This window comes from Tenebrio molitor, chromosome 3, assembly GCF_963966145.1.
Source record: "Tenebrio molitor chromosome 3, icTenMoli1.1, whole genome shotgun sequence".
Lineage (NCBI taxonomy): Eukaryota > Metazoa > Arthropoda > Insecta > Coleoptera > Tenebrionidae > Tenebrio > Tenebrio molitor.
In genome coordinates, this window is record NC_091048.1 from 16,855,321 (window position 1) to 16,875,784 (window position 20,464).

General features: G+C 34.4%; 1 protein-coding gene across 1 annotated transcript; it reads left to right on the top strand.

The window, feature by feature from the left end:
* Positions 1–1,862: 1,862 nt before the first annotated feature.
* LOC138125269 (CKLF-like MARVEL transmembrane domain-containing protein 4) lies at positions 1,863–19,239 on the top strand. Its single transcript, XM_069040505.1, has 4 exons — positions 1,863–2,149; positions 18,181–18,348; positions 18,505–18,621; positions 18,670–19,239. Exons 1-4 carry the CDS (start codon positions 2,000–2,002, stop codon positions 18,751–18,753), a joined length of 519 nt encoding a protein of 172 aa, XP_068896606.1. The 5' UTR covers positions 1,863–1,999; the 3' UTR covers positions 18,754–19,239.
* The last annotated feature ends 1,225 nt before the right edge of the window (positions 19,240–20,464 follow it).

A 20,464-nucleotide genomic window follows, 5' to 3' on the forward strand; every position in this document is an offset into this window, starting at 1 on the left:
CATGGTGACCAACTCAATAGACCGGGACCAATGGCTTAACGTGACTTCCGAATCACGAGACAGAATATAGCCTTTTTTTTATTATTTTTTAAATTTCGCCCTGGGTCGGAATCGAACCCGCGACCCTCGCGTCCCTGAGCCGGAACGGACTCCCTTAGGCTATATTCTGCCTTAAATAATAATTAAATAATAGAATCAATAAAATTAATGGTCAGATTATTAATTTGACAGTTTCAGATAATTCTCCAATGTAAGCTCTCAGTACATTTTCATAAAAAAACGATTTTATTCCTTTTTTTGTAGGAAAACTCGTACTTGTCCCTGGATTTAGGTGGTACTAGGTTGAGAGAATTATTTTTTGCGACTTCAAGTACTTCTGGTGGTGTACAGTTCGAAACACAAAATTTCACTGTCAATCTACTATCAAAAAATGTAAAATAAGCTTTACAATATTAACTTGAATGACTGTCATGCGACTGACGTGGACAGAAAATAAATTTCAAAATTTGACTTTTGAATGTCACGTTGAAAATAAACAGTGATTTACATCGCAATTTTTGAAGTGACAGAAAAATGATACCCGAAATTCCGTGTCCCGAACTGTACATTCCATCCATATCTATAGACGAGTCGCTGTTTACATTCATCATTTTCTGCAAAAAGGCGATAACCGTTTGTAGCTCACAGTTTGCCTGAAATTTTTTGACGTTTCTGTTGCTTCTGAGCGCTTATTTCAGATAAACAAAATACCGGGTGATCAAAAAGGACTGTTTAAGTTGGCCATACAATTAAGAACATTTTTTTATTTGGCTATTTACAACACTGCAACCGGATATGTTTTATGGGTTTATTTGACAGATTTCTGACGTAGCATTAATAATGACAAAATGGTAGGTTATGAAAGTAGAAATTAACGACAAAAAGAAATCAAAGTTGGAATTCGGAATAATAATCTAAAAATTAACTACAGGAAATTCTGGAAGTGCTCTCCATTTTGCTCTAAACATTAATTAACTCTTCTCTCGAACGATTCATCAGCATGTTTAATCTACTTTGAAATGTCAAATTTGACTTGTCATTACGGCTGCCAGTGTGAAGACGTAATCAACCGGAAGTTAGTCCAGTTGTACCATTTAAAAATAAAATTACCAGCATTACCAACTTAAACAATAATTCTTGATCACCCCCCAGCAACATACTTGATAAAAGTAAATTATTACGTCATAACCGTGCGTTATTATAACGCACAGATTTTTGACAGATTAATGAAATTGTCAACTTTCATGTTCACTTAATTGTCTGAAATTGATAGTACGGAAGGAAAACAAATTTTTGATCGCACGTTAGCTATGCATGTATTTTGAGTTGCAGCTTTCCATATTCATTGTTGTTAAATTAAATACATACCTTAATCATTTTTCCAAATAGTTTTGTAATAAGTAAAATTTCGAATTCATAGTTTTTTTTTTAATGTAAATAAAAGTACAACGGTGTCCACTTATAAATATTTTATTTACAGTGAGTCAATCTAATCAATAGAACAACCACTTAACTTGCAGCGATCTCACGCAATTGTTTTTGTTGCCGGTTTGTTAATTATTTTATCTCATCTTTATCTTATTTTTATGACATGAAAAAAGAACTGTCTGAGAAGTAAAAATAAATGTAATTTCGTCGCACTAATATTAATAATGCTATGTCCAATTCTTTTCGAATTATTTTATTGAAACTCTTGCGTTGTTAGTGAACATTTTCGATTTGAAAATGTTTCAATTGTACACTTATGCGTTCGGTCCGGAAGGTAGTCAGGGACCCAGTTAATAAAACCGTTCCGCGTCGCCCCACCTTTCTGGTATCCTCTGAAAGTCGAGAGTCGTCGCGCGGTAACTTGGTTTATTATAACTAGAAATTGTTGTGCTCGTGTAGTGTTAACAGGTGTTTAACGAAATCTTCTCTGTTTATTTGTTGGATAAAAAAATATACCAAAAATTTCTGTCTAATGATGACAGAAACGGTGGTGAACGTGCAAGAGGCACCCAACAACAATGCGGCGAATAAACCGCAAACCAGTGACCAGCCTCTATCATGGATTAAAATCAATTTGGAATATTTCAAAACCACACCCGGAATTATAAAAATTGCCGAAATCGTAAGTACCTTCCGCATTTAAATTTAGACTGACCTTAATTCGGATCAGTTCAATCACAGAAATTTGGCGGAATTTTCATTTTCAAATCCGCTTTCTAAATTTAAACGATTCGGAGCGACGGTGTAGCTGTTTTGAATTATACAGCGACTGATTAAAATCTGGTGGTTTTAGGCGACTTTTTCATTTCTTTAATTTATTGGCCACTAATTTGGTGCCAGATGCGGCCAAAATCGGTACTACATTTAAGATTCCAAGTTGTCTTAAGTACAGTTTCCTTTTAACATTCTTTCAAGAGTTGTCAAACAGCATCGACGCCGAAGACAAGCTTGAAAAAGTTAGAATATAAATGGGTTGGTTAAAGGACAGGATTATTTTTACCGGTACAGAACCGATACAGGGGCGTATTTCAGATTTTCTTCATCTAAATCGGTCGACGTTTGCGTCACTATCACTTTGCCTCGTTTTCGAGTTCTGGAATAAAAGCTGAACTCATTTGCCTTGGCACCGACGACATTTTAATATCATCATAAATTTTTAAATTTGAAAATGTTGCATGCTTCCACGGTGTGTTTACATTGTTTTTTATAGGCCACGCGATTGTTTAAACTAAGATGTCAATTTTGAATTCATGTCAAACTGATTCCTTTTCAATGAACAAGCATGTCTGTCACGATCAAATGATTTTGCGGTTCCACGAAAAGTACGACGGGATCTCTGGCTCTTGACAAAATTTGTTCTTTTTTTAACACTAATTTCAGCTTCCGTTAATCTTTTAACTGTTACTTTTTACTGTTCTTGCCAAAAACATTACTCTTGCAACACTTATCTGTTCATCGACCATCAAATTTAAAAATAATTGACCGATAAAAGTCTAGATTGCGCCGCTCTGGTACTCATCAAACGTCAATCCCAGGAGAACACCTTTCCTTACCGGGTTTGCTTCGCTTTTTTTTTTTGATTAATAAGTATGGAAATGTAAGTGAAAGTTGTACACACGGAGCCGAAACAAAAATGTCTTAAACAATGTACAAGTGCATACACCTATTTCCTTTACTGGAACCTGTTGAACTAAAATAGTTTTGTTGTTGTATAGGATGACTCAAATTCTGAACAAACAGAATTAAAGACAATTTTCATATCATTGTTGCATCACGTGCCGTCACACCTTTAAGAATCAAAATATTTTCAACCTTGGCGGGTATCGCTCGAATGAAATTTAACGGCCCCATGACGAACTTACGACCCTAAGTAACCTCACCCCTGCCCTCACTGAATTATCGATAAACGCCAACAACCTGGAACGTGTCAATTTTTCAGTGACGTCAGCCTGACCGTCTTATTGTTTTCTTTATAAACATTTGATGTGGCAAAAGTTAACATCGCGTGGAAAACCACATTTGAAACCCCGGATGTTATCGATAAACGTAAAATTATTAATAACCTTGTGAAACTAAAGCTGAGAGAAACGCCATTACACCTGTTGGTGTTGAAGTTATTGTTTCGATAAGAAAACTGGCTGCACTAACAGATTCGGCTAAAAATTCTTTTTGTCTAATTATTTCGTCCTTGTTTATGTTTACTTATTTATTCAAATTTTAACGAATTCAGTGTGAAGTTAACACATTATAATTGAAGCTGAAAGACACGAACTACATTGTAATGGTTCTATTTTTAATCGTCTGGACAAGATCCAAGCGCCTCTTGTGTAATTCGAGTGCCAAAATGAAAGCTGATAGAGGAGGAAGCAGCATAGTGAATTTTGGTTGCATAAAATGTATAGTGAAATTGCTACCATCAATGAGATAGGTCACCGTAACGATTTAGGAATCGATCTGTTGAATTATTTAAAAATGATTGCATTAATAGCCTCCTCTGCCTTCAACTAGTCAACTAATCGCTCTTTTCTTATAAATTCATAATGCCACATGTTTACCATTTGTGAAATCATCAAGGCAAATATTCAATTGTCGTTAAGAAAATGAAGAATGAATTATTGAATTAGGATCATTAGTTTCGTAGAATCGACGTGTTCTACTTTTAAGTTTCAACTGAATTGGATCACCACTGATTATTTCATGGTGAATTCTAATATGAAAAAACAAAATAAAAGAAAAATTATGCCGTCTCTCGAGTTAATTATCGACTTTTAATCATGCTTAATAAGCACTAAAATAGAAAAAGTAATAGCGTCAGCAAGCAACATATTCTTGGAGAATGAATATCTTATTACTTTTTTCTTTACATATCTTCATATTCAGTAGATGGAAATTAAATTCTACCGAATTGTACTACATATACAGTGAATTTTTTTTATCGATGAACCATAGGGTTTACATGGTGTAAACGTTTTTGTACTGCTATTTCAAAATAATTTTTCCCACGCTTACTTACTTAATTTTTCACAAGTTCTGAGAATTTTTTTAAATATTATTATATACATTACATTAATAATAATTTAATAATTTTAATCCATTTTAAAATTTCATTAAAGTTAGTAGGCTGTGTCCGCTGACATTGAAATAAATTACGAAGCTCTAAAACGGAAAAGCAAACATTTTAACACCAGTTATTAAAAGATTTCCCAATTCGAAAGATAAAAAAAGGACCCAGGAAAACAATTTTATTTAACGAAACATTTAGAACCTAAATTGTAAATTTTAAACTAAAGAAGTGGATAAATATTTTGCTGTTTTAAATGCTTAAAACTGTTTGCTAACAGCTGCTAAACAGTAAACGGTCTCGAAAATGGTCGAATAATAAAATTATTAATATTATAATAAATAAAAATGGTCCAGTAATATGGACTCCCAAACTTGCTCCCCATAAATTCACCTTTTGGGGCCATTGCATGTGCGTTTCTTGGTAAAAAAAAAAACACCAGAACCTGTAGAAAATTAAATAAGCTACAAGTCTGCGAAAAATGATTTTGAAATTAGCAGTAGAAACATCATTAACAGAAATAAAGTTTACACCATGTTCCCTATGGTTCATCGATAAAAAAATTCACTGTATACTTTCTTGTGTATTTATTGATTTCTGTTAAATTCATTTAAATGGTTCTGAAATTTCTGGAGCATAAATTATAAACTAAAATAAAAATACATATGTATAAACTAATAATTGAGAGAATTTAGCGCAAACATTTTCATTGAACCACTGATCAGGGTTATGGTTCTTAATTTAAATTATTTTGTTAATTATTTTTAATTAAGAAAAGCAAATATTAACAAGTGTTTATTAAAAAACGCGGAAGTCATTTTAACGTTATTTTTATTTCTTTATTCTGAAAGGCGTTGTAAGTATGTACGAGTATTTAAGAATTTCCGGAGTTTATTTAGCTATGTTCAAAAAATACACATATTACATCAAATGTTGATGTAAACTTTATACTTTGATCTTGAATTAACTTTGACATATCCCACATAATAGTGCCCCAACGAACCTGTGCTAATATTTGAGAAGAAGTATTTTTCCGTGGCACAAACAAAACAATCTTCTCTAAAAATAATTTTATGGTATCTCAGTTAAATCTTTATTGAATCAACCATCTGGTTCAGAAAAACGAAACATCTGTAGTAGTGAACCATCAATTTTCATTGACCACAATCGAAATTTCCAGTATAGCTTCCTGTTGAAAGCCGTCGAGTTTAATTGGGTTGTAAGTTAATTGCCACTAATGTACAATCAGTGTATGAGCGAGTACTTTTCTTTTTCTTATTTTTACTTTCATTCCGCCTTCGTTACACACTGATCGAATTTTTAAGGTCATTTCGTTTAGATATTCGATTCACAGGTACAAAAAAGTGCACATATTGAGAGATACCTCAATTTCGACATGCTTATGAATAGCCACGTTTTCTACGACCCACATTGTGGAGAAGTGACCCGATATGAAAGCGACACGTTTTTCCTACCACTTTTGGATAAAATTCTTCTTTTCACTACCACCTCGCGGAGTCACCATAAACAGCAAATCGGATTATTTGAGTGGCGACTGCACCTCTGCCGATTTTCATCCAAGGAAAAATGTTTCTCGTTACGCGTTGCTTGCACTTTTGATGATTAAGTCGGATTTGTTTGCTTCATTCTTATATTTAACAATTAATTAACGATCGACTAACGTCATCGTCAAAGATTTATTCATGGCTCCGACTATGCAGGCGCTACTGACGCGCGGTCCATGCCATACACACCTTAAATGGAGGTTTGTCGTGAGATACACCTGTACGATATGGACGTCCTTGCCTTAGTCGCATTGTTGAAATAATTATGACCAATCAAGAATGTGTATGCAGTAATATCTAGATGCGGTCGTTTAACGATGGAAGCAAATTGCTCACCGCGCTTATAATAGACAATGTCTTATTGTTGACCTTCTGTGTTTATTTTATTCTAGCAGTGCCCATTTCCATAATTATGTTGTCGAAAACACTACTGTATAACTTTCAATAATACATAAGTACTTTTTTTCTTAAGTGAGATCTCACAGTTAGGTATTCATTCTCTCATTATTCTCTATTCTGATACGAAATTCGCGATCCTCAACCAAGGATAAGTTTGAAACCCTATTGTGCTTTCTTCAGGTTACTGAAGGCAACGCCCAATTAACAAATATTAACGTTAACATTAATCCGCTTAAACTCTATTTAAATTAATGTGTATGATAATCCAAATGTATAGGCCGTGCCAAACCCAAATAACCACCACCTGTTGAATTCGGTTGGTGAAAACAAAATTACACTAAATGTATAATGGCAATTTTGATATTACTAGGATGCTAGACCAATCAAATCTAAGTACACAACGTTGCCGGTTGATTTTCTGGGTAGAATGCAGTGTTGGTGGTTATTTGGTTTTGGAAAAGAAAATCTGCATTTTCACTTTTCTAAAAACACCTCGTCTAAAGAAATTGTTTTACATATTAAATATACAAATAAAATGATTTTATATTAAAATATCCCATAAATATTTCAATAGAAATGACTAAATAAACGATAAGAAGTAACTACGTAGTAAATTTTCGTTACAAAAGTGCAACTCAAAACATTACAAAAATATCGGTATGGAACATTCATCCATGTTCTAAAATTACATATTTTTCAAAATAATTTTTAATTTAAGAAAACATTTTTTGAACTCACTAAGTCACTACCTTCAAAATGACATTTCACGACCGCAACAGTTAACCGCGGACGTAGATTTCGCGAACTAGTGCTTCAAAATCATCCAAAAAGCATTGGCCTTTTTGAGCATTCTGAAAATAATTTAACTTGGTAATACTAAAATCTGGTTTACAAAACGCCATTTCTCCAATTTGGATGTTGACAATTTTGAAAGAGTGAAAATAAATCGCTATTAATTCGATTGACACTTTGGCAAGTGCATGGACAAGCGCCATCTATTCACAAATGGTACACGACAAATCAGACATGGTGTTCGTTTCAAAAAATATTATACAAACAAAACGATGCGCGAAGACGTATTCGGCACATTCGTGCAAATGAAGCACTTGCTCCTTCGTCGCTCGTGCTCAAATAATGCACTCATGCGCGAAAAATGCACTCGGTTCGTAAATAACTATTACCATACCGTAATGGAATTGGAAAAGTCAATGTGAATGAACGAGAAATTATCATCAGCGAAAGAAAATTCCACAAAATTGTGTATATTTCGAAGACCACTGATGCTCTTGGCACCAAAATCAATAGATAGTCCTTACTGAAAGATTTGGAAAAAAGTTATCGTCGACGAAACAAAATTCCACGGACAGACAAACAAACAAAAATAGTTTATGTTTTATGGATGGTTCAATCAGAATCCGACCTTATCACAAATATAATTTTTCGACCCTACCATCATACATAGATTTAAATTATGTTATTTTATTTAAATAATATCTATTGAACATCGCCACGCATCGAATTTTTCTTGCCCTAAAAGATAATTATGTCTGAAAAACACTGTGACTACCACCCATACCTATGATTTAGCAGATATCGAATATAATGCATGTTTAAAAATTTTTTAATTGATGTGATTTACTCTAAATATTTTTGTCTGACTTCGATTCTTTATCTTTGATTTCGAGTGATTTAAGTGATTTAAGCGAGTTTATGCAAGATTGATTTTTATACACAGTTTTACAACTTTTTTATGTTTGTATTTATTACATCCTTATATTTTTTAAATCTACGGGAATGGTTTATCTTTTATTGTCCTTGGCGTGTCTACTGACAAATGAAAACTTGTTTATCAACGAGTTATAATTCAAATTTACAATATGCAATTTGATGGATGCTTCTTTTAACATATAAAAATTAGTTGGACAATTGTTCAGTGAAGTTTGTCTTGGGCGGATAAAATCGTCATTGTCCTCATAAGAAATTTCAAACGATGAGTGTTAGCAAGTGTTAGGCAAATCTGCACCTTTGAGTCAAGTGGTCACGGATTGATTCAGAGATTTGTAGTATGCACCAGGAGTTAGATAACTCCAAAGTTGCCCAATGTAACTAGAAAAAGTGGCTGTTCAATGGATGTCGTAAATTTTGACATCAGATCAGAAATCAGCGGTGAATTAGAAAGGTATAAGTTTTTAGCGGGCTAGACTATGTTAATCAAAGCACTCCTTTTATGCAACGGATGTTTTTTAAATTTGGCGTTGAAGAGTTGATTGTGAACGGACCACCGAATTACAACTCTGATCAGCTCAAGGAAAATTACATACCCGGATAGGATTAACATTTCCTAAAACAGTAATTAAATATTGTTATTGCACACATTCGTAGTAGAATTCTGAACCAAAATCTTCTTTCTATTCGCTCTGCAATGATTTGGTCAAAATATCTTCATCGTTTAAATTCTTTACATTTAAGAAAAGTTCTAAACCGTCTTCAGTATCTCGTTATGTATTCTTGCATTTATTTAGCACACTAAGTAAAATGTTTGTCTATACATTATCATATCACGCAGTAAGTGTTCTCCAATGTCATTTTTTCATAAACCCTGTGTCGTTCTTCATCTCGCCATGTTAAAAAATTTTGTTTCATAACTTCACCTCTTTGAGCTGGCACTGATTGCAAGAAAAGGATATAGGTAGAGCTCCTCGACCATGTAATTTAAGGGAATGAGCACGGAACGAATTTTGAAAATTTTTTGGGATTTCGTGCTTTTGGATTAGAGTATCTACTAGATATGTTGCTGGCATTGTCATTGATCTCTGATGCAATTTTTGAAATCTGACGATAGTATTTGTAAGGTCTATAAAATCTTAGATTCCACGTCAATCGTTTTATGACTTACATTTATAATAATAGCTATTTATTATACAAGTGTCTTATAAGACAAATAAGTCACGAAAGAAATGTTTAGCCACGAGAGCTTGCTCGAGTGGGCTAATCTTTCTTGAGTGACTTATTTGCTGTTAAGGCACGAGTGTAATACATAGTTTTATCCAACACCTCCTTCTGTAACAATGATTACTGTTTATTCACAAAATTAAAAAAAAAAAACGCTTTAATGGTACATATTTTTTTCCGGACGGTAAAACAGTGATGAAGAATGGCTCACAAAACCTTTAAAAGAATTTCTTTCGAAGAAAGTGAAAACATTTGAAACATCTTTACATCAAATGCGTTGGTGTTTTATGTTACGGTGTTGAAAATTACGATTCTTTGAATTTTCTTAGCTTTTTGCTTCTATGTCAGAGACAATCAACGATGACCATCGTCATATCTTATTTAACTTGATTTGATTTGTACCCCTTCTGATGCTGCCATATTTATTATAATGAAGAAACAAGTGAAACTAGTTTGATTCACAACAAGATAATTTGGCAATCTGCCTCTTCATCTTTATTTTGATGCAGATGAACTATTTTGTAAAGAAAACCATGCATCCGCGTGTTCCATTCTAATTCCTACCATAATTTAAATTTCTCTTAAGAAAATGTTTCAAGATGTGATATAATTAGACATATCCATTGTTGTTAGTTACGGTAATAACAGGTAATAATAATTTTATTGGTACTAAAATCCCTTACCATGGAGACAAATTCAATGCTGCATTCATCGGATTAGGTATAAAGAAATATTTACAATGTTATTATTATAAATGAAGTCATTTTTACATTACGAATATCTGAAATGTAAACTATGCAATGAAATTTTTACGTCACTTAATTTATTATTTGTTGGCGGAATAAATTTTGATATTGTTAGAGGTGTGATTCAGAAGATGCTAATTTTAAAACGGTTGTCAAATTATAAACATACTTGGGTAATAAGCTTGATTAAAATTTATTTTAGGCGTGGGCATAATGTTGGTCAACCGTTTGTAAAATTTTCCAAAAAGTGTTCCATTGTGAAGTCATTATTTGAGATTGGGGGCCAAGAATGTAACAAGCCACTTTTCGGTTCAGGAAACGGCAAAACAAAGACTAGACTTCCTAAATCTAGATTAACAGCGTCTTCGACGCCCACACTTGCTGCTCTATTCGTTTCAGAGAGTACAACCAACACATTCAAATGTGGGTGAATTTCGTCACTAATTCCTTCGACGGCATGTGGTTCATCAGCCATTAATGACCTTAGAATTAATTTTATGCGCAGCCCACAGCTCTAGCCGGCTATTAAAATCGTATGTGGTTCAGTAGGTGTAAAGGTAGGTTCTGATGGAGGTAGTAGTGACATAACGCAAAAAGCAAAATCATATATGGTCAGGAAGGCATGACGACAACAACAACGAACCCACCCACTCCATGTGTCATCGACTAACGTTTATATTAAAACTGCAACTCGAAATGGAAAAAGCCATGACTGTGAAAATCAGGAAAAGTTTGGCGCAACTATCACCAAGGCACGTCCGAGATGTCACCGGCAAGAATGTTTGGACCATGAAATGGTTACAGACTGTTATGGTGTTTCCGTTTGTTATTAACAATGCAACTTCCGACTCGGTTGTACTGCTAGCGTAACGAGAGTGGTGCCGCACCTGCAATCTGATGAGGGTCATCCACCTCTGCCATCCATGGGATGGTTACATCCATAAACTCCAGTTCTGTTACATTTAGACTTGTGACATTCGTAACAAATGACAAATGACAGAAGATGCCGTTCCTTCTAGATAACAGAAAACGATCGTTCGGGGAATTCGAAAAAACTAAGCTTCTACGCATTCTGCTGGTACTGGATTGGAAGAACAACTATTGAAACTGTATTCTGCAAGATGCCTCATGTGTTTCGAATTGATTCTAATAGTTGAGATCGGAAGATTCTCGATGATAACTCTTACGAAAGATTAATGTCTGATGAATACAGTTAGTTAAATATGCTGTATACACGTTGACCAGTCTCCGTGAATTCGATGAACACCTTCTTGGGATGGTACCGTTACGGAAATTATTAATTCCAATCATAAACTGACCAAGTAACCGAGCAATAACTAACGGAATGATAATGCAGAATGGGGACAACCTTTAACATGCGTTGAATGAATGCAATTTTTGAATGCTGGGTCATTATTTTGTTAACCTTGCGGTTAGCTGTAAAAGTTGTAGGATGCAGAAATTGAAAGATAGTGAGTTCTATAGGTAAATAATAAAGTACAGTTTATTAATGCAAAATGTTATACTTACTAACAACTCAAAGAATGTATGACTCGAAGGAAATATGTATACATAAGATTTTTCAAAATCTGTATGGCTATACAGGGTGGTCCCGATATAACCTGCCAGAAGAAATCCAGTAATAGGTGACGATGAGTAGAACTCATACACAAAAAATGTTCTTAATAAAAGTCTTTTCGTTTTCGAGATAAAAATAATTGAAAATTTGGTCAAAATTTGCTGTACGCTAATGAGTTAATCGGTTTTAAAAAGGTAATTCTGGTTACTTGGCTGCCATTTCTTTAGCAACGGTACCTGAAACACCTTTGCCATTTGTCAAGTTTAATTTTAAATTTGCGAATCCTTCAAAAAGTTATGAAATTCACAAAACAAAAATACGCCGATTTGCATTTACTCTATGGCGAAACACGTGGTAATTCAAGACCGGCAAGGCGACCATACGGCGAGCGTTTTCATGAAGGAATCCTTCCGTCCCGTTGTACTTTTGTGGAGCTACATCTGCATTTATGTGAGGTTGGTTCTGACTGATTCCAATACGATGGCGTCCCCGATCCTCCATTTAACCCCTCTTTTTGGAGCTACATGAAAGATTTGGTATACGAAGTTGAAATAAATATAAAAGGCCAACTCCAGAAACGCGTAACAGGCGAACCAGTTTCGTAAAAAGCCAGAAATGCTGAATTCTGTTTATGAAAATTGGTACCGGCGTACAAGGCACAGAGAACATTTATTATGAAATAATTTTTCTAGTCTAGTTTACCTTTCATTAGTTAGTAGATATTCTCAGTTAGAGTTGAAAGTACGAATATGTAAAGTGTAAATAAATTAATTCAATACATTATTTTGGCTATTTAACCACAATTAAGACGATACTCTTATTACACAGTTCTTCCACAATTTTGCACAAACTAGCTCTACATTTATTTACACATTGTGAATCACCACTTTATTTATTAATCATTCATCTCAGTCTACAAAATCAGCTTTTGTACCTAAATAAGCTGGTGAATTAACGCACACTGTTCAGCGTTTTCAATAAATGTCATTAATTTGATTTAGTTTATCAGATTTGAGATTTGTCATAAACGATTCAGGTACCTATGTTGCTTAGATACTGTGATCCTTACAAACACCAACAATTTAATTCCTGACTAGGTACGTATTTTTGTGGTCAGCAGCGTCGAATGAGTGTGGATAGGGGTTAATTTATCGCCATTATTTTGGACCTAATGAAAAGGGGTTTTTTGGACTTGTTAGATCCTTCTAATGACCCAGAATTTTTTTGGCACGTTATATCGGGACCACCCTGTATTTTGGAAAACTCTAAAACAACGCTGCTTCATAACCTTATCATTTAATGAATAATTACAAGCCATGCTAACCACCATGCAAAATGATAATTACCAACGTAAACGTCAAAGGTAGATACTAAACTGTATTTCATTTTTCATAATTTTTGCATTATGTCGTAGAAAACCCAATAAAATGGTAGTGCGTCATGATATTATCATTAGTGGCCAAGTTACCAGTCATAGTGGTTTTGAAAATGATAATTATCTTGTCTGACTGATACCTCATTACCTAAATACTTTGCAAATTTCAGTTATATAATAACAAATTATAAATTATGAAAAACATGACTGTTGTACCAGAAGAGCCGTTATGTCAAAAAGTATGTTTAAAAAAAACGAATGATTTGGAGGAATGAACTTCCTTCTGTACGGTGTAAAATTTGTGAAGCGTTAAAGCAATCGGAAATGCCATTTGTTATGGAAAGAAGAAAGATAAAAAATATCATATAATGGCTCCATTTAGTGCAAATGTGACCAGATTTAAATAAATATACACTATTCTTTATCTTGGTATCAGAATCATGCGCAAGCATTCTATCTGATAATAATACGGCGTGATCAACAATGACTGAGTCTGTTGGCAATGAAACAGTTGAAAAGTGCTGGTGATTTTTGTCTCGTAATTTGCGCTGACTGAATTTTTTAACTAGAGACGACATTAATAGTAGTTTATTTGACGAGTTTGTTTGTAAATTGGCCCTTTTTTGGCACGCGTGGGTCATTTTAAAACGCGAGTGAAACGAGCGTTTTAAAGGCCCACGAGTGCCAAAAAAGGCCCAATTTACACACGAACGAGTTGAATACAACGTTTTTTTGTTCGACAAGCCCCTTAAAGGCTCCGAATCGCTTAAAACATTTAAAATTAGCTTGACGTTTCGTTTTGACAAGTTGTGACATTTATCAAAATCCGTTCACATAGGAGAAAATTCTCAAATTCTGACAGTGTCGAACAAAAAAAACATTTTTGGTTATGCCGGTTATGTTTATGCTATTACAAAATGAATCTTTGATGGTAAATTTTAAATTTGCCAAATTTCATTGTTACCAACAGACTCAGTCATTCTTGATCACAACGTACTATAGTATTGCATTAATTGTTAATATTAGAAATTTTTAATTACAGAAAAAAATTCGGGGACGGTATTCACGATCTTAATCTTAATCTTTAAATAATGCTATGTTCAGTAAATTTTTCAAAACATTTGAGAATTGCTTCTTTAGTTTGCATTTTCAATACTTGACCCGGCATTTTCTTATTTATTTTAAATTCAAACTTAATCAAATTCACAATCTTGAGTCGACACAGTAACAACTAAATGTCAAATGCGAGTCAAGACTGCCAACCCACTTTTCCATGGGAAATTTCAAAAGTTCGTAAATTCAACTTGACGGCTGAAAATTTCCCTAAGACCACTCACCAAGAAAAAAATTATGTAAAGTGTTTTTTTTTTAAATTTGGCGTCGAAGTTGACCTTGGTGAGTCGATTGATTAATTAAATTAATCAAATACTCAAAATCTGTTGGTGACATCCTGGTGAAATTCTTGTAGTCCGCTAATTTCTTGAAATTTAAAATCCAGCATTAATTGACGACCACTATACACACTTCTACTAGTATACAACTGTGTGTGCCACTAGCGCCTTTGTTTACGTTTTTTATTCTTTACTAAATAGTGCGTAACTACAGGGCTATCATAAATGATTCGTCTCACAAGAAGGCTGTGTCTCCATTTAAATACATGGTGTCAGGGTGTCACAGTACACCTGGCGTATGAATCATTTATGAAAGCACTGTATACAGGGTGTTAGGGAATGGTCTCCCAAAAATGTCGGGCTGAGTTTATCAGAGAAAATGTGTTCGAAAACCTTTATACCGTTTTTGGATAAATTGAACCGTTTTCTGAAAATAAAATTGTTCCCTGGTGTTTTGGGACTGCTGAAATATTGCTTTGTTCACGAAAAAATGTTTCGATTTAAAAATGATTGCTTGGTAATGATTCGAAATTAACTACTGTCAAAGTCTACGCTTTAACTTGGTCTAATTTTTATCGGTCGCTTGCAAAGATTACAGTCGTTTACAATGCCAGAATATTATATCGAGGAGTATGCAGATAAGCATTTTGTGTGTGAGGATTGTAAGGGAAATGCCAATGCTGCTGTCCTAAGGTATGCTAATGCTTGTATTAGGGCAAACGGAGGATATTTTGAACATTTAGTATGAATTTTTTCTATACAAATAAATAAAGTTACACAGAAATTAACGAATCTTATTAGTTGGTGGTCGGTGCTCGATTCAAATCCCTTTAGAGGTTGATCGAGATGTGGTATCACAAATAAAGCTGCAGAAATAATTTCAGTTCAGAGGCATTGTTGTTTTTGGTTGCTAAGCAAGTAAAATGGTGTTAAAGCTCCCAAACAGTGGGGCACCATTTAATTTTTTTATTTTTGAGAAAACCATTCATGTTAGGAAAAAATGGTATTAAGGTTTTAGACCACATTTTTCCTCACAAATTCACTCTGAAATTTTTGGGAGACCATTCCCTAACACCCTGTATAACCTGCTGCGGCAATGTTCATCTTTGTGTCGAACGACAACAAGACTGATGGAACGGCATTATCATAGACAAATGAACACACTTCGTTTAGTAAACGTTCGCGCTCATGATACGCCTCAACCTCGAGAATACTGTATCTTCGTTACGCGACGATGTTGCGTTACGAATGTTACGATGTTCTGTTGGATGTCTGTACGTACCTTAAGATTTTAATGGCTGATCCGTGAACCGCCACCCGTATAGTGCATTCACAATCGACTCTTCAATGCCAACTTCGACGCCAAATTTGAAAAAACACCCGTTATAGTAATAACATATAGGTACATTACAAAATATGCACAAACGTTATTAGTTTTGGGGATATTAATAATTGTATTACGTTCTGCACAAAAGTTTTTTAATTCAAAAAATATTGTGTATATAGTAAAATGGTTGCTAATAAAAAATCAATTAACTGCATTGTATTGTTTCAATAAAAGTTTAATGAAAACGGTAATTGTTCACTTTAACTACTGCTGGAATTTTCGCGTATTTTCTGGCTAGACAGCCTCAAGGCGTCCTCCTGCATCGTTTTCCACCACTCAAACCTTGTGCAAATGAATTTTCCTTACCCTTTAGTTATACTATGACATTGGCGCGACCTTGAAACACAACAAGAGAAAAAAAAAGGCATTTGCACAAGGTTTGAATGATGGGAACCGATCTAGGAGGACGCCCTGAGACTGTCTAGCCAGAAAAAACGCGAAAATTCCGGAAATAGTTAAAGTAAACAATTACCATGAAAACATTTATGATTATAGTCAAAATGTAACGTGTGTTCAAATTTTTTTTGTTGAAGGGCTTGGTGTTGTTTTTGTTCCCGTTAACCTACGGCGTAGCTTCATCAACTGTCAAATATTTCGCGAAACAGAAACTGTAGAACGAAAGAAATGAAATGGACGACCATCAACACGAATTTCAAAAACCATTGAAAGAGTTAGAGAAATAATACATATACAATTTATCACAGCAAATGAAGAAGGGGTGATCAAAATGAGGTGGTGCATTTGAACGATTTGTCAACTATGTTTGGAAAAGAAAGAGAAAACCATGACCTGGTTAATCACAAATTTATTTGAACAGTCGTTATGTGTTTGTATATTTGGAGAATCACCTTATAAATGAATTCTTTTATAACGTTTTCAACCGAATCGCAGTGTTTGATAAGCCTCTCGTGTTATTTGTCTGATGTTGTTTAAAGTTTTTGCTATAAAAACATGTTAGAAACCTTAATTAGATACGCACTGATATCATTAAATCAAAATAAAGAAAGAATTTCTTTATAGCTGGTTAAGAATAAATCGATGACAACAAAAAAAGAACATCAGAACATGAAGGTGACAAGAAATAGGGAAATACAACTGCGGAAGGTTTTTCAGTTTTTGGTACCAGACACAGATGCATACAAATAGGAACACCTAAAGCAAATATTTAACAATTTTCATGATAACGATTAAACTACATCGTTCACAACATTTCCAGATTTGTTTTCTAATTGTAAGATAATTTGAAATTTTCCTGTTGTTGTTCGAGTTGCGTTTCTAATTTTAAAAATTATTCAACGGTTTTCATTTGGAACAAACAAAATTAAAAGGTCGTCTAGTATTATGTATGTAAATAGTAAACAAGTCTTTAAAATTGTTTGATGAGGAACACACCAACATATTATTGGAATTTACACGTCAGTTTGACATTCCATCGATCAAAGAACGACGACGAAAGACATAAAAAGTGTAGAAACGATGTAGACAAGCTATGAAGCATTAGCTTTGCTATCGTTCTGTTCGTACGCACAGGTATCATATTTACAGCTATAAACCCATGGCCTTGGATAAGTTTACAGTAAGCTATGTCAAATATTCATAAAAGTAAGTGTAAAACATTTGCGAACGTTCTTATCTCGCCATCACCGTCGAAAGTGTAACAGTCATCGACAGTCGCTCGTCCACGCAGACAATTAATTATTTTTATTTAATAATGACCACTCACCACGTGGATAATGGCGTGTCGTGCGGATTAATCGCTTTATCGTAGCTTAATTTCCTAAATTGAATTTAAAATTCCTGCTGAAGTCGACTGCTGGACGTATTCAGTGTCAATCATATAGCTAATTCGATTCGATCCGGTTCGGTAAATTTTCGGTCTAATTTAATTATCCTATTAAAACTAGCGCATTCGAAACTTCTTACTCGATATTGTTACAATTTCTATTAGCGCTTTATCATCTTTTTTATCAACTGTTGTTTCCGTTTCGCTTCCTAGTTTCTGTAATTTTGGTGTTATACCTACCACCACCACGTTAGACAATTTGTCCTCTGTGCAAATTGTACATACAACTGTTAACTCTTAATTGTCGATGTAAATAACGGCAAGGGGGTCATTTAAATGCGTTTTTGCAACGACTCTAGATATTTATAGGTATTATTTATCAACAACCTTGAATTAACTTTACTTCTTTTTGCAGATATTAGGTATCCTATGTATGGCACTGGCGTCACCTGCCCTCTTATCAGGAACACACTTTTTCCTCTTCGTGGCGACGACGAGTTTCATCGGTACCCTAATTTGGGTATTCATCTATCTGTTAGGGATTAGAGAAGCGCTGAATCTCCCCATTCATTGGATACTCACAGTAAGTAAATTTTTTTGATCGACATCCCTCGATATTCGGCCTCTTTCCTATGCGAAAATTAATAAAATTAGGAAGAAGGAAATGTGTAACATGTTTGAACAGATTGGTGTTGTTGCGCAAGGGCGACGAGTTGAAGGTGTGCTCACTTTGTTGCAGGAACTAGTGAATACAGGTATCTGTACAGGTGCCTACGTCATCGCTTTTATTGTACAACTGTCGATATGGCCCACGTCACGCTACCACTACCACAGGGGTGCCAATATTGCGGCGGGGGTATGAGATTTTTCAATGTGGTAAACAAATCTGACGAGATTTTTGCAGGTGTTCGGGATCTTAAACGCCATCGCTTACGGACTGGGATCTTATCTGCTGTACATCGAATATAAAGGTAACAGGCCTAACTAATTTGTCCAGATGGCTCAAAGGACTGACCAAACGTCGAAGTCACATCATGTTCTGTAGTGTTAGATTCATGTTAATGAGAGAGGAATTTTTTATGAAACAACTTCTTTCCCATACTCAACCGTCTAGTTGTTATTGTTAAAATTAATTGATCAAATCGTTATAGACACGATCGTCCGTTTTCACATCTTTTATAATTGTTACTCTTTCACTTTTGTACATCAACAATAATTTATTGTACACTAGGTATATTAACGTATTTCTTCTAGTAGTGCCTTCACAGCAATCGTCACTATTTTTAATAATTCGACACGTTCAATTTTTATTAAAAAAAATACAAATCTAGTGTGGATAACACTGATGCATTAAGTATACCTATACGTAATACGTATTTACTGTATATTTAAGTTTTCAAATTTTATCATTATAATAATGTACCTAATACTGTGTAAATTTTAGTTTAAAATAAATATTTGTTTTTATAGTTAATCGTGTATCAATAAGCACAAAATCAATAAAAACTTTTAAAGACATAGAAATCAATAAAAAGCTAATCTCAACAGCCTATGAACTTTTTGTCGCATATCTTTGATCGAAAAATGATGTTTGACAAGTTGCCAATCCAGCGTTATCGTTTATTTAAAAAAATAAAAGTTGATGTCGAGTCGGTTGCAGTAAGTTGAAACTTGAAATGCTTGTTAATGAAATCCGACCCACTTTGTAGAATTTCACTGAACTAACAGCTTGTTAAATATTTTTCTATCAAAAACATCCAGTGGAAAATGTCGGTAATAGTCACTGCTATTAAGTTCTTTATTGATCTCTTTGTAGTTGTACAGTCTCTGTAATATCGTATGGCAATCGGCAGTGTATATACTTTTCTAAATATCCTCCGAATACTGCAAACTGCAACCGACTATACGTCTGACGTGCAGGCCAAAACCCTCTGCAACTGTAGGTTTCAAATGCAGTGCGTCAGTGTACGGATCATCTTTTTTGGTCCGCATGTTAGAAGAAATGTGGGTACTTCTAGTAGTAGAGTAAGGCCGGTCTGAGATATGACAATTGGTGGGGGTGCGCGTAGACGGAAAACAGTCGGACGAGTCCATCTTTCATAAAATAGGGGTGTTTAACAGATTAAAAATCAGCTGTTACTGTGACCGCTATTCTCTGCTCTGAGCTGTGACCGGTTTTGCCACGCCACTGGAATATTTTGTCCGCGCAGATTTCCCTCACCAAATCTCATATCTCAGACCGGCTTTACTCTACGCAACGTTAGTTTTGTCACTGACTGTACATACAGAGTACATTCATCCCTAATTTTTTGGTGCAATAGTTAATATACAATATGGGCGTAAATAGTCCCGCCCCCTCTTAACTTTTGAACCAAGCAAGATACAGACATCGGATCAAATAGTAGGTATCGGGTTTATTACTTTTTAACGTAAAATTGAAGCAAAAATCTGCAAAGCTGGCGCTGTAAGAAATGTTATGTGATACGTCGTGTGACAAAATATGTTTCAATTCCCTATCCAACAGTGGCTTGGTTTTTCAATTATCTTCAATTCGTTATGCAATTGCAAATATTTAACAGTTAAATTTACCCATACATACCCAGTGTTAAATATATGAATTTACCTGACCAAATTGTTTTATTTGCAAGTGTTGTATCGTTTACTTCTGGTAGTGGTTATTTGGCGAAAAAGTAAGAAAA

Excerpts from the sequence above, each read along its gene's own strand:
- LOC138125269 (XM_069040505.1), top strand. The coding sequence starts at position 2,000 with ATGATGACAGAAACGGTGGTGAACGTGCAAGAGGCACCCAACAACAAT. Across the intron at positions 2,150-18,180 it reads TTATAAAAATTGCCGAAATC|ATATTAGGTATCCTATGTAT; the intron begins GTAAGTACCTTC and ends TTCTTTTTGCAG. Across the intron at positions 18,349-18,504 it reads CCATTCATTGGATACTCACA|GAACTAGTGAATACAGGTAT; the intron begins GTAAGTAAATTT and ends ACTTTGTTGCAG.